At 49.8% G+C, this 13,580-nt stretch overlaps 4 protein-coding genes across 4 annotated transcripts; 2 read left to right on the plus strand and 2 right to left on the minus strand.

Moving 5' to 3' along the window:
* Positions 1–1,421: 1,421 nt before the first annotated feature.
* N7515_003039 (sulfatase domain protein) lies at positions 1,422–3,951 on the minus strand (the record flags this gene model as incomplete). The annotated part of the gene is made up of 3 exons (XM_056663783.1): positions 1,422–1,904; positions 1,961–3,734; positions 3,863–3,951. 3 exons carry the CDS (start codon positions 3,949–3,951, stop codon positions 1,422–1,424), a joined length of 2,346 nt encoding a protein of 781 aa, XP_056525896.1.
* A 696-nt stretch (positions 3,952–4,647) lies between these two features.
* On the plus strand, positions 4,648–5,850 carry N7515_003040 (uncharacterized protein; the record flags this gene model as incomplete). The annotated part of the gene is made up of 1 exon (XM_056663784.1): positions 4,648–5,850. The coding sequence occupies one exon, from the start codon at positions 4,648–4,650 to the stop codon at positions 5,848–5,850; it is 1,203 nt and encodes a 400-aa protein (XP_056525897.1).
* Positions 5,851–7,060: 1,210 nt separating this feature from the next.
* On the minus strand, positions 7,061–8,880 carry N7515_003041 (MDR family MFS transporter; the record flags this gene model as incomplete). Its single annotated transcript, XM_056663785.1, has 4 exons — positions 7,061–7,714; positions 7,765–8,191; positions 8,242–8,621; positions 8,698–8,880. 4 exons carry the CDS (start codon positions 8,878–8,880, stop codon positions 7,061–7,063), a joined length of 1,644 nt encoding a protein of 547 aa, XP_056525898.1.
* A 2,635-nt stretch (positions 8,881–11,515) lies between these two features.
* N7515_003042 (uncharacterized protein) lies at positions 11,516–13,418 on the plus strand (the record flags this gene model as incomplete). Its single annotated transcript, XM_056663786.1, has 4 exons — positions 11,516–11,927; positions 11,980–12,021; positions 12,143–13,064; positions 13,127–13,418. The coding sequence occupies 4 exons, from the start codon at positions 11,516–11,518 to the stop codon at positions 13,416–13,418; spliced, it is 1,668 nt and encodes a 555-aa protein (XP_056525899.1).
* Positions 13,419–13,580: the final 162 nt, after the last annotated feature.

A 13,580-nucleotide genomic window follows, 5' to 3' on the forward strand; every position in this document is an offset into this window, starting at 1 on the left:
TTCAATTTCTTGCGCACATATTGGCACTGCCCAGTGCGTAGGGAGATGCATGGAGATTCAAAGAAATACATACTTCTCTGTCATGATAAGACTGGGATTTTGGATAGAGGTCATGCCCGCGGGTGTCGCTAATGTTTTCCGAGCCCTTCAGGCGAACGTAAAATGTTATCCCATTCGACCTTGGTGGAAAGCCCCTGGATCTCGAGTATCCCGTGCTTACCGATGTCCTATCAAGATACCTAATTGAGACAGAATCCATTGGTTAACTTCCGTTCAATTTCGGTAGGGACCTGCCCGGGTTCTGCCGGGTTCTACAGTGTACAACCTAGATTAAGACTAGGTACTTGCATATTGTCTCCATCGAATAGGTAGCCCCAGGTATCCTGCTCAGCGCGCAACATTACCAAAGATCCATGGAGGGACCATGCTGAAGTACTAGCGGGATAAGTGAAGAAAACCTAGGTACCTAGGCCACTGGGTCCTTGCAACACGTCATCAGTTGAGACCATCTTTTCCGGATATGATAAATTTATGGAAGTTCCCAGGCACTCAGGCTGGATTCAATCCAGCCCCTGCCCATCAACTTTATCCTCATTATATGCTCCCGTCGCTTGCATGACACTCAGCTGGTGCTACCTATATACACAGTACTAAGTAAAGCAGCATTTCATCATCATGATCATCATTCATGACTGCAAATAGTATGTGGTATTCAGATTTAGGTAACTACAACTACCCCCAAGTTCCCAACCGGCCAGGGGTTCAGCCTTATGCCTCCGAGGTTCCATCAGGGGGTCGCCGGATAGAGATAAGGTTACAAGCTTATCTCATGAACCACCGATTCATCTTGCACGGGTAGGTACCTAGGGCCCAAGATATGGCGAGAAAACTGCTTTCAAGTTTGGTTACTGCCCATTCTATTATTGAATCTAGTTGAATGGATAGGTATATGTGTAGCGGTTCACGTGCATACGGTTTGAAGAATCGAACCAAATGAACCAATGCTCATATTTGCGATAGAATGGAAAAATGACATCCACATATGATCAGGTACAAAAGTTCGCGTTAAATAGGATGGATATATAAACAAGTACATGTAGAAAGATCGCTTCTACTCCGTGCGACGCGCCGAATTGATCGGTCGGAAGTTCGCGTGGGAGACAGAGGATATCCTCAATCTCGAGACTGACGCTGATCGTGTAGATCAGCCCAAAGCTTCACTGTGGCAGGCGATGCTGCACACGGCTTAGTCCCGATCCGTGTCCTGGGGACCAGCCACCATACTGGCGGGTCCCACCACGGCGGCACGGTCGCAAGCCTGGAGTGCCCCCGTCCCAAGCAGACTCTTGGTAGATGAGGCATGCAAAATATTAGGATAGATGGAATAAAATATAACAAGATAAGAAGCCCGTCGTGGCTCCCTACGTCTCGGCAGTCTTGTTCTTGGGAGAGAATCCCCACCGGTCCCAGTTATCCATCACCCACCAGTTGGAGACGTAGGCTGCATTGTACAGCCAATTGAGGGTTTCCTCATCATACTCCTTTTTGATGGCCGCTGCTAGATCGACGAGGCTGAAGCGCTCGATCGGGCTCAGCTCATTCGGGTCCTTGGACACATCGGAGAAACGCCATTCCACGTCGTTGACCAGAGGAATGACCAGGCGGAATTCGGGTCGGGCTGCCGACCGAACGGAGAGCCATGAACCACCAGTGTTCATGACGGTGAAATGCCAGGCCTCACGCTGATCCTGCTTGACGACCTGGGGTCGGATCAAGGATTGTCCCTCGTAGAGCGAGCGCAGGTCACGAGCGGCCCGCGTGCTGTCTGTGCTCAAGGATGCCGACTCGATCAACAAGTCGATGATGGTGGGGACGATCTGACTGCTAATAACCGGGCTATCGATCTGAACGGGGGGAGTTGAGGGTGTGCGAGCACAATCGGAACTTTGAAGCTGCCCACATGGGGATTGTCGTAGGGAGTGATACCGCCGTCATTGGGAAGGGAAAGACCGTGGTCTCCTGCCATGACGAACAAAGTCTCATTCGCAACTCCCTTCTCCTCCAGAATGTCGATAAGCTCTGAGAGCCAATCATCTACATACCCCACCGTGTTCAGATAATGGTTCAGGTCGTTGTTCGCACCAGACGTGGAACCCATGATCTCATCGTAGGTATTGTTCGGGACTCCCCACGGATGGTGAGTGGTACTCGTGAGGTGCGTGAGGAGGAGACGCTGATGATTACGTTCGGCGTCGTCGAAAGCGTCCCGGATGTACTCGCGGAGCTCCTGTTCAACATAGCCATAGTAGTTGACCTCCTCGGATTTGACAGGATAATGTTTCGCTTCGGGTTTGGTGATTGTCTCTTTGGTTTGCTTGTCGCGGAATCCCAAGTGAGGGGTCAATTTGTTCTGATTGTCGTACATTTCGGTAACGGACATCATGAACGTCGAGTGCCATGGCCACTTGGTGAAATCATCACTCTCGCTAGTAATGTCGGGCTGTTGGTTAAGCATGTCGAAGACCTGAGGCAGACACGGTTGGTAAATGTGGTGATCGAATTCACGATTGAAATCAGCCACCAAGGGTGTCACACCACAGAAACTGCCTGTCAAACTCTTGAGAGTGTACGTGGAAGTGGTGATGGCATCCTTGGCACTGATGCCGCCGTAAGCCTTGCGGCCATTGAAACGGTTATCATTGTGCTCGAAGCCGGTGGGGAAGTTGGTCAGAAGCTGCGCAGTGCGGGTGAGATTTGCAATGCGGTCTTCAACCTCGGGGGGAATCGTCTTGTCATCCCAAGTTTCGGCAATACGCTTGTACATGAAGCTGTCTTTTTGCAAGGGGAAGATGTCGGCACGCGCACTCTCGAGTTTCAGGAAAACGACGTGCTTGATCTTGACATCGCCGGAAGCCAAGGCATTATGAATCTCCTCCAGAACTGGCTTGTTGAGATTCGAGATGTGCAATGGATCCACCTGGGGATTGTAGTGAACGGCTTGGGGGTTGGATTGATCCCAATCCTCGAAGCCTCCAATAGGCTCCTTCGCCATCCATTTCCAGTGGACTGTTGGGGCCAATGCGGTAAAGCTGTCCAAATAATCAAAATAGCTCGGCGTGCCGGTAGTATCGACCGGGGAAACGCGCTCAGCGCCCTCAATGACTGTGCTCAAGGGCAACGAAGTCGACATATACATATAGACCGGGTCCCACGGTCGCAAAAACCGGAGGAAGAGGAACAGGCTGAACAGTCCCAAAATCAGCGCCCGTTGGGGAACACCGTCAGTCACTCGCTTCGACTCTGGGAGTCGATTGGGCAATTCCGTGTTGAGTAGGTGATCTCCCTCCTCGTGATCACTGGCATCGTCGTTGTCATCCATGGCAATCTCCTCGTAGATTCGTGGATCGGGTAGATCGGGGGCCTGGGATTTGGGACGGGGCCGGAAGCGCTGCGTCAGGGGCTCCACGTGCGGTCGCACACGCGCGAACACCCATCGGAAGGGCCATGCCCACACATGTAAAATACCTCCGGTAATGGCATGAACGGAATGAGCTGCGAACAATGATACCGTCAAGAGGATACCCTCGACAATCAAAAATCCGGTCAGACCCGAGAGCAAGGTATGGATGGCGGCAGCATCGCCGTTGAAGGACTTGGCTTGGCGCCAGTGAATCTCGGCACCGGTGAAGACATAGAAGGAGGTATTGGCCGCTGCCATAAAAGAAACTATCAAACTGTGATATTTTATTAGTATTCAGATCATTTTGAGTCTTCAATGCTTTCCTCTTTATTTTTTTTATTTTTCTTTTCTTTTTTTTTGAGGGGGTCGTTAGGGGTATAATAGGGGCACGTGGACACTTACCTAGACGGGATAACCAAAATCGCCAGTACGGCGGCTGCCGGTCGCCACGCGACCCTTTGGCAGAGGATGCGGAACAATAGTAGAAGCATCACATCTTGGAAAAAGAAAGTGAGACCCCATAGGAATAATCGTGGAGGTGGCAGAGAATATATATGAGCGTAAAGATGCAAAAATTTGGCAATGAATAAGGAGAAAAAGGCAAGGGTAAAAAAATAGCGACGACCAAAGTCCCACACGGCATCCAGAGTCTCAGCAGGAGAGACGCGAACACGTCGGATGCCGTGGCTCAGATAAGCATGGACGGCGTGAACAACTTTCATGATAAATATGTGTACTCTCGACCCTCCATGAAAGAAAGATGAGGGAGAGGGAAAAAGTATGTTAGAAGGAAAGGAGAAGGGAGGCAGGGGGAAGATCAATTGAGCCCCAAAGATCCAACAGGGTCTCCCGTACGGAGTAGTCGTTCTCAGTAAAGTGGAGAATTTCCCACTTTCTTTTCAAGCCATCGACGTCTGACATTTTGAAATTTTCACTTTCTCTTTTCGTATATGTTTCCTTTGGTACTTCCCTACCAATCTTCTTCTTCTTCTTCTTCATCTTCCCTTTCTTTTTTTCCTTTTTTCTTTTCTTTTTCCCCATTTTTTTCCTTTTTTTTTCGGGGTAACATTTGGCCCCTCTCCAAGGCCCCCAAAGCCAAGAAAAGTCGCCCCGCTCCGCCGGAAATTGATTTGAATCGCTAAAAATAATCTCGTTCCTGTTTCGGGTCTCTTCTCCTATCCATCACCATGTTAACGGGTGTTTTTGGTTGGTTTGCGCTATTGTTTGAGCCGCTAGCTTTTCAGCCCCCTCTGATTCAACCTCAACCGCGACTCAGGAATGATGACGGTCAGATCCCAATTCCTGCACCAGGGCCATGGCAGGATATTATCACGGGTCACTATGGCGTCCCTGCCATACTGAAAATTCATGATAGGAAGGGTGTCGTGAAATGGAGTTGGCAGAGGGAGGATGTGACACAGGTGCTTCCTCCTCGGATTAAGAGCGGTCTTTTCAGCAATGCCAACGACGCGACGGAGATGAAGTGGATGCGAGACGGCAAGAGTGTCGGTGCCATCTACAGCAATCTCGTCGTCGTCATCAACCACACTCCCGAATATCCCTCCACCGATAAACAAATCACCTTTGCCGTCAGCAGAGAGAGCGATGACTTGCGAAACGCTCACACCCTCGAACCCCTACCCGGTGATCGCCTCGCGGTCGCCACCACCGGACAGCGACCCTGGGATGGAATCTTGGTTTATAACATGAGTTCGGCTCTTCCCCTCGTGGATGAACCTCCAGTGTTGCAGAGGGTTGAAGGTCTGCGCGCTATTCACGCTATGATCTGGGATGAGGAACTCCAGGTGCTGTGGGCGACGGGGACCGATGCTGCCGCGGATGGCTCAGATCCCGTCCCGGCCTACGGGGTGATCCAGGGATATCCGTTTGATGCCGTGTCGGGCCAACTCCGCGAGGATAAAGCCTATCGATTCCGATTCCCCGAGTATTACGATATCGATACTGAATGGGGGCATGGATATAGTTGGTGGTCTGGACCGCATGATCTCGTGCCGGTCCCCAACGAACGGACTTTCCTTGTCTCGAACGATATCGGTCTCCATGCATTCGATATTAAGACGATGCAATTCACCGCCGCATACGAAGAAGTGACTGACAAGTACATGCGCGGGTTCGAGGTCACCACCAACGATCGCCATGGGATCAATCGTCAGGGACAGTACGAGGAGTTGCCGCAGTCGGACCTGAAGGGGTTCAGCCTTGCTCCCGATGGAAGCTTCGTATACGTCCAGTCTCTATGGAACCTGTACCGAGGGAACCATACGAGTCTCGTGGTCGATGGTGTGCGTCACCAGATCATGAAGGGAGATGAGATCTATCGGTCGCGTTGGTTCGGAGACATCGATGGCTGGCCCAAACCGAGAACGTAGGTCGTTGGAGATGCGACCCGAGTTCGCCTGTACACCACATCTACCCCCCAAATAAATCATCAATCATGGCATAGCGTCTAATGCCTTCCCTCGTTGACTTGCCATCTACAAGCACTTGACACTTACCCGGCCCTTTATATACCCCAGATGCTGCAAGTCACAAACGTGTCCACTTATCTGTTTTCTTTGCGAGGATGAGCTTATAATACCGTTTTCGAAAAGGCGTTTGGTTACGCGTTGCCTTTTTTCTGTGCTACATAAACAACATACATTGACAGCATCTATACGTCTGGACCTTCTCTTTCTCCCGATCGCACTCACCGAAGCACATCCGATATCCCTTTTAACTATCCGAGGAAGCCTCATTTGAAATCTGGTTTAGCCTTGCTTTTCGTCTGCTTTGCCCTCAAATGTCAGCCCTAAATTCGGGTGGCGTAGGTAAATTCTCCATTCGAATGTCCGAGCCGATGGCTTCGCTGTCAGTTTCCAACTGTGTATTCTTATGAGGCCATCATCATGCGCTGGCTGCTCGGTACGGTCCAGAGTCCGCGGTCATACAGATGGTTGCAAGGTTGCAAGGTTGCAACCTCGGCCGGATAAGCATGTCTTTGAGCACGAGGGGCTGCCCAAGGGGCTGTTAGTTGATCATTTCCTTTCTTCGGTTCAGATTCAGATAGTGCAAAAGTGCAAATATGCAAATATGCGTAGACCTGCCAACTGGCGAAGTCGGGCGGTGCCAAGGATCTCAATGACGTCATATCGATATACTCGTCCTCATCGCGAACGCCTTGATGAATGATCACTTGAAGCCTTCACCGCGCCCCCAGTCTTGCTGCACTCTCTCGGCATGGGGAAAATACATACATCTCGTGCACACCGCTATCTTCTTATTACCAAAGCAAAGCCAGGGTGTCTGGATGTGTTGCAGTAGAGCAAAGGAGTTCCAATGCTCTGAGCCTCTGATTGATTGCCAAAGCCCAGCAGTGGCTCATGGCTACATAATGATGGCCCCCAGGCTGGACGTACTATCGGTGCATGCTGGGAGATTGATGATGAACGGCTACTACCACGGCAACAGCCTTAGCAACAATTCAAGGTGGCATTTCCTGGGAACAAATCCATGTAATAGTGGACAATTACATAGTTGAACATCTACTCTCGTCCAATACCTGAGGTCTTAGAGCGCTGGCAGCTTGTTGTATTCAGTGCATTAATCTGTGTATTCGCAACCAGCCTTCGGTAGCTTTCTCATGGACTTCCATTGAACAAGTCCTGCTCCGACGAAAGAAAGTATTGCGGCGACAACGGACACGTAGAATGTCTGGGTAACGGCGACGTTGTAGGCTAGAAGCACAGAGGAGAGCATATCTTCGGGTACACGATGGGACAAGTTCGTGGCTCCTGCCTTTATCAACGCGTCTGGATTGACCATGGGGGCATTAATGGCAATACTCGCCACAAGACCATTCTCGAACACGGTCTGGGCAATCGAAATGAACATTGCGCCACTCAGACTCTGTGCGAAAGTAATTATGGCAATTCCAACAGGTATATCCCGTAGAGGCAGTACAGTCTGAAGTGCATTGATGCATTGCTGGAAACCGAGTCCTGCTCCAATCCCAAGGATCACTTGGTACCCAATCCACTGCGGGTGTCTGCTGTCTACTTTGAATGTTGTACACAGGCCAGCGCCGATCGTCAGAAATGCACTCCCAGCGAACATGAGTGGCGTATAGTAACCAACTATGTTCACAAGGAGCCCTCCTAGAGCGGAGCAAACGATCATGGCCACCACCATCGGGAGGTTGTTGAATCCGGACTCCGAGGCAGAATTTTCCTTGACTGCCTGAAACCAGATAGGGAGCTTGGAGAAATGTCAGGGAGAGAATTGAAAGGATCGTTCTCGGAACTCACGTAGTATCCAAAGACAAAGAACGAGCCACCTAGGAATGTAGCGTGAATCACCGCCCCGAGGACATTTCGGTTCTTGAGGAGGCGAGGCGGCACTGTTGCCTCGTCCTGTCGCCAGACTTGTATAATGCACCACGCGGAGCCAAATATTCCAAAGAGAACGAATAGGGCTATGATTCGGGCATTGTTCCAGCTATATTTGGTCCCACCCCATTGTAGACACAGTAGAAGAGAGACGATAGCGGGGATAAACACCAGTATCCCAATGGGGTCCATCCTTTTGAGTTGCTCCAGGAGATTCAGCTTCGGTTTTGGCGTTGTTGGGTCTTTGAAGCAGAACAAAATGACCAGACCAGTGAGGAGACCAAAAGGAAGGTTGATCCAGAAGCACCATCTCCAGCTCACATGATCAGTTAGCAGTCCACCAATTCTGTCGTTCGATGAGCTTCAATCTTAAAAATCAGTTGTGCCGGTACTCACAGAGGACCTGTGATCGTCGCAATTCCACTAATGCTTCCGATTATCCCAAAATACAATGCACGCCGGTGCAGAGGCACACTATTCGCGAGCACTAGCAGCGCACCGGGTGACAGTCCTCCGGATCCAATTCCGGCAATTGCTCGGCCAAAAATGAGTCCTTGTGATGCCGGGGTGACTGCACATATTAAAGAACCGAGTTCAAACAGTCCGAGGGCAATCAGGTATGTCCACTTGGTTGAATAATATGTGTATATCTTGCCAAACGGTAAGGTGACGGCACATGTCGTTAGAAGATAAGCGCTCGCGTACCAAGAGATATCGCCCAATGAGTTAAACTCTTCAGTAATCTTGGGAATGGCCGTTGAGAGGATTGTGTTGTCCTGGTTCATGAGGAAGTCATCCACGTTAGCTCGGAAAAGCACAGAGGGACTGGGTAATCAACCACTCAACACTTACCAAGGCAATGCAGAAGGATTGAAAGCAAAGTCCTATTAGAATTGGAGCAAGTGTTGAGATCGGTGGGTAATCTTGCTTTTCGTCGTCGCTTTCCTCACTTCCCGACTCTTTTAGTGACATATCATCTCGATCTGTGAAGACTTCATAGTCTCTCATACTCGAGGTGTCTGCCGTAGACCTCATACTCACTTCCCCTAGCTTCTGTTGTCACGGTAGAAAGTCATGAAAGTTGTTTCAAATGTTACTGCGCCCTCCACATAAAAAATAGACGAGGTGCAGTTCGGCACATAAATTCAAGGAACGGAAGCACAGTGCTTTTCTTGTAGGACGGCGATTTGCATTACTTTCAACGGCTGTAACCCGAAGAACTACGCAAGGGGTATATATGACCTTGACTTATGCTCGAGATCTTTTTTCCTATCCACATTCCTTTGTGCTGGTTGGTATGCTGTGCTTTCCCGAAGATGGTTACCACGCCGAAACAACCATCATCCACCTCATGCCTTCTGCTTAGAGAATGATACGTTCGACCGTCGAGACACTCCCGATAATAGAATATACAGGACTACTAAGGGACACATAGTCGACGAATGGAATCGAGAAGGTGTATGCGCTTGCTGCCAGTGCCTAGTATCTGCTACTCCAGCCCCATCACTCCTGACGTATGCCCTCGCGGGACCCTACATTCCCGTGAGACCAGGTGTAACTTCTCTCAGTACCGGACCGACAACAGGTATCATCCCATGACTCGGGATAAATAGAAAGTCTATTCAATGGCTGAAGGGGCACTATCATCTCGGAGGACGGATTAATGACATGACGCTGACCCAAGTTGATGGGAAGGTGGCTTGACATCCAGCTCTGGAGGCATTACTGTCGATCCCGTCTTAGCCACTGTCTGAGCCACATTTCGATCACACAATCCTGTTTACATGTGGCAGGAGGATGCAATACACAGCTGTCTCTAGTCGAGACAAACGATCATAATGCTTGTAGCTTGATTTCTGCTTCTCGGAATGGAAGTACAACCTCCCTGGAACTAGGCTGTATCTCGGCGCCGCACCGTTACACAGTAGATGGAAGTGCCAAGCAGCGCTTAACTTCCCGCATATGACAAGGTGGCCAGGGCACTAAGTGTCAACAACACATGTGCCAACTGTTCAGGTTGTCAATGATCCTGCGATGTAGCCCGGTGAATAGGTTGTTCTGGTTAGAGCTGGTTGAGTAGTGGTGCCCGTTAGTTATATTTTCTGTCGTTAGCGCAGTATGTGTCTCACCTTTACAACGGGGACTTCAAGACAAGAAATGTCAGACCCCGGGAAAGATCTAGAAGGGACTGCGAATGTAGTCCTCGCTTCTCTGCATATTCAGGTACCTATTGCTGGATGTACTCCGTACTTTATACCCCGCTCTTTGTAATCCACCCACAGCTTTGTGCATTGCGGGGACGATTGTGGAAGAGATTGACCCTACGAGCCTGCGATTATGCGAAATACGGCACAGGCCAGACCACGAGAGCCAGCGCCCCCTATGGCCCTGGGCTGCGATCTGCACGCCGTGTGAGTGAAGCAGAAAGGACCTCAGTGACAGAGAACCACGAGGTCTGGAAGCAAGACAACCTGAGCTTCTCTCAAACATCATGAGATGTATGGAGTAGAGTAGTTACGTTGTAATGAATTCAGGGCTTTTACGCAGTATGTTCTCTGTATTCCGTACTCGACAAAGCAAGAAAACGTGATTCGCAGCGTCAACCGGAACTGCCTAAAAGGGGAGGTGATCTACTCACTACATGTTTACTGTTTACAATTCCTCGATATTCAGATTTCAGGAGCGCAATAGCAAGAAAGAGCAAAAGAATCACGAATTGGGCTACCTACGTAATGTACATTGAGATTAAGTGACTGAAGCAAATTAGGAAAGTACATCCAATAGGACAGATATTCATGTCAAATAAGTCACTGTGTTTTTCCCATGTACAATGTACATTTACGGACTACTCCGTACCTACTCCGTACGTACACGCAATATGGGAGCTGAGGGCAAAAGGACATATGTCGCTCCGACAGGTGAGCGGGATGAAATACCAAAGCCTCGGCTAATTCGGAGGATCTGCTAAGCAATGACAAGCTAATAGTGGCGTTTATTGGCTTGTATTGGCACCGCCCGAAAGTGCTTGTTTTCAAACCCCTGAACCATTCCCCAGCTTCCAGATCTTTTAATTCGATGCGGGGATTCTGGTAAACGGGCATCGGACGGGCTGAAAAGTGATCGGCGGGGGCCGCGCTTTCGTTAACTAGCCTACCCCGAAACACCTGCTAACCGAGTCTGGAGAAGCCGAGGGAACATTTTTAAATGTCGATGCATTTGCCCGGCTTACAGTCCTGTTGATTGGCTTTCTCGCGTGGCCTCAGGTGCCCTGAGGTCAGATCGGGGGGCAGTTGACCTCCGGCCAAACGTCCGTGCGAAGTACTGTAGAGTGTAGACATTGGACATACTGTAACCCGGATATATCATATAGCCAATGGTTATTGACCCTACTTGCTAGTATGGAGTAATTTGAAGGAATGGTGGGTCTGTAGCAGGGATTACTCTCCAAATTACTTCGTGTATTTCTGCTTTGTAGTCCGGCTGCAAGACAAGCTTCTCCAGGGGCCCCGGTCCAAAACCTAGGTCAAGTGCCCCCTACAGTCTTTTTTAAACCCAGTCGAGTTCCTCCTGTCAGAGCTCCCAGTTCTGTATATCCCTCCAAATCTAGTTCTTTTATCTTCTTTCGTTGGTTTTAGACATATAGAGAGGACCTTGATTGAGCGTCGCCCACATGCTGACCAAGCGGTTTTTGGGCCTCAATGGCACCAAGCTTCAGGTTGCCATCGGCCTTGTCGCCGGGATGGATTTTCTGCTATTCGGTTACGATCAAGGTGTAACTGGCGGTTTGCTGACCCTCGACTCTTTCGTCAAATATTTCCCCGAGATCAACACACTTGAATCTTATACTGGAGACTGGAGCCCCGCTGCGAGGAGTAACCAGTCAACCCGACAAGGTATCACAGTCGCGGCGTACAACTTGGGATGTTTCGCAGGTTCAATTCCCACAATCTGGATCGGTAACATCCTGGGTCGTCGCAAGGCAATCTTTCTCGGATCGTTCATTATGTGTATCGGTGCCATCCTTCAGTGCACGTCTTATGGACTGGCTCAACTTATCGTCGGTAGACTTGTCACAGGATTTGGTTAGTATGGAGAACAAGAGGAATATAAGTCATCCACTGACAGGAACACCAGGCAACGGAATCAACACGTCCACAGTCCCTACTTGGCAGTCAGGTAAGTCAAAAGTGATTCATCTGCATCCTCCGTGCCAACCAGTTACCAGCCTCACATCGTTGTGTTTCATATTGCGAGGCAGGTAAACCCGTGATATGACTTTGCTTCTGACTTCTTGTAGAATGTTGTAAATCTCATCGCCGAGGCCAGATGGTCATGATCGAGGGTGCCATGATCACATGCGGTATAACCATTAGCTACTGGATCGACTTCGGCCTCATGTTCGCAGACCCCAACGAAGTTGCTTGGCGATTCCCGCTAGCATTCCAGATCTTCTTCGCAGCAATTATTTTGGGATTTGTGATGTTCCTCCCCGAATCACCACGCTGGCTTATCTTGAAAGGTCGCGAGGAAGAAGCAAAGGAGGTTTTAACATGCTTGATGGGCGATGAGACCGACGAGCTTTTTATCGAAACTGAATTCACCGCTATCAAGGCGACTGTGCTCGAAATGGCAACGGGGTCGTTCCGAGACATGTTCACAATGGGCGAGGACCGTCATTTCCACCGTACCATGCTCGCATATGTGAATCAGATGTTCCAGCAAATTTCTGGTATCAATCTGATCACCTACTATATCCCCACTCTACTCGAACAGCAGGTTGGTTTAGACGCCACGACCTCACGTCTGATTTCTGCGTGTAATGGCACAGAATACTTCATCGCCTCCTGGATAGCTGTGTTCACCATTGAGAAGTTTGGCCGTCGAACACTCATGCTCTTTGGTGCCGTGGGGATGTCAATCTCAATGGTAGTGCTGGCCATTGCCGACAGCATTTCCTCCAGCCACAAACAAACCCCCGTCGGCGTCAAGGCAGGAGTGGCCCAAACGGTCTTCCTGTTTGTGTTTAATACATTCTTTGCCATTGGTTGGCTTGGTATGACTTGGCTGTATCCCGCTGAGATTGTTCCATTGAAGATTCGTGCCCCGGCCAACGCATTGGCTACCTCATCCAACTGGATTTGGAACTTCATGGTTGTCATGATTACTCCAGTTGCTTTCGAAAGCATCGGTTATAAGACTTATATCATTTTTGCCGTCATGTAAGTCTTTATCCTTTTCTTTCAGAAGCTCACCGCGCCGGGCTTGTACTAACTTGGTCTAGCAATGCGGCCATCGTGCCGGTGGTCTACTTCTTCTTCCCTGAGACTACCATGCGCTCACTGGAGGAGATGGACCGTATTTTCCGCAAGACTACCAGTGTCTTCGAGGTGGTGTCACTCGCCCGCAGTGAGCCCCACATGTATGGTCCCAACGGCGAGCTTTTACGTACTCTGGACGACGCAGAGGATGATGCCGTTCGCCGTGCTAGTTACCTCAGCAAGGAGGGTAAGGCACAAAACCAGAGCCTGACTCAACATGCCGAAAATTACAGCGATGGTAGCGAGGAGAGATAAGCCTTGTCTGCCGCCAATATTGTCGGTCTATCAACCGAGCCGCCGAGGCGCGGTAGTCGGGTCCAGGAAGTCTAGACTCTTGTTCAGTTGATTTTGCAAATACAGCAATACTATCCCAGTATCCCACATTGGACCAGTCGGACTCTATTTCTGTATTCTCAC

Source organism: Penicillium bovifimosum (genome assembly GCF_028826915.1).
Source record: "Penicillium bovifimosum strain IBT 22155 chromosome Unknown utg000002l_segment0_segment0, whole genome shotgun sequence".
Classification (NCBI taxonomy): domain Eukaryota; kingdom Fungi; phylum Ascomycota; class Eurotiomycetes; order Eurotiales; family Aspergillaceae; genus Penicillium; species Penicillium bovifimosum.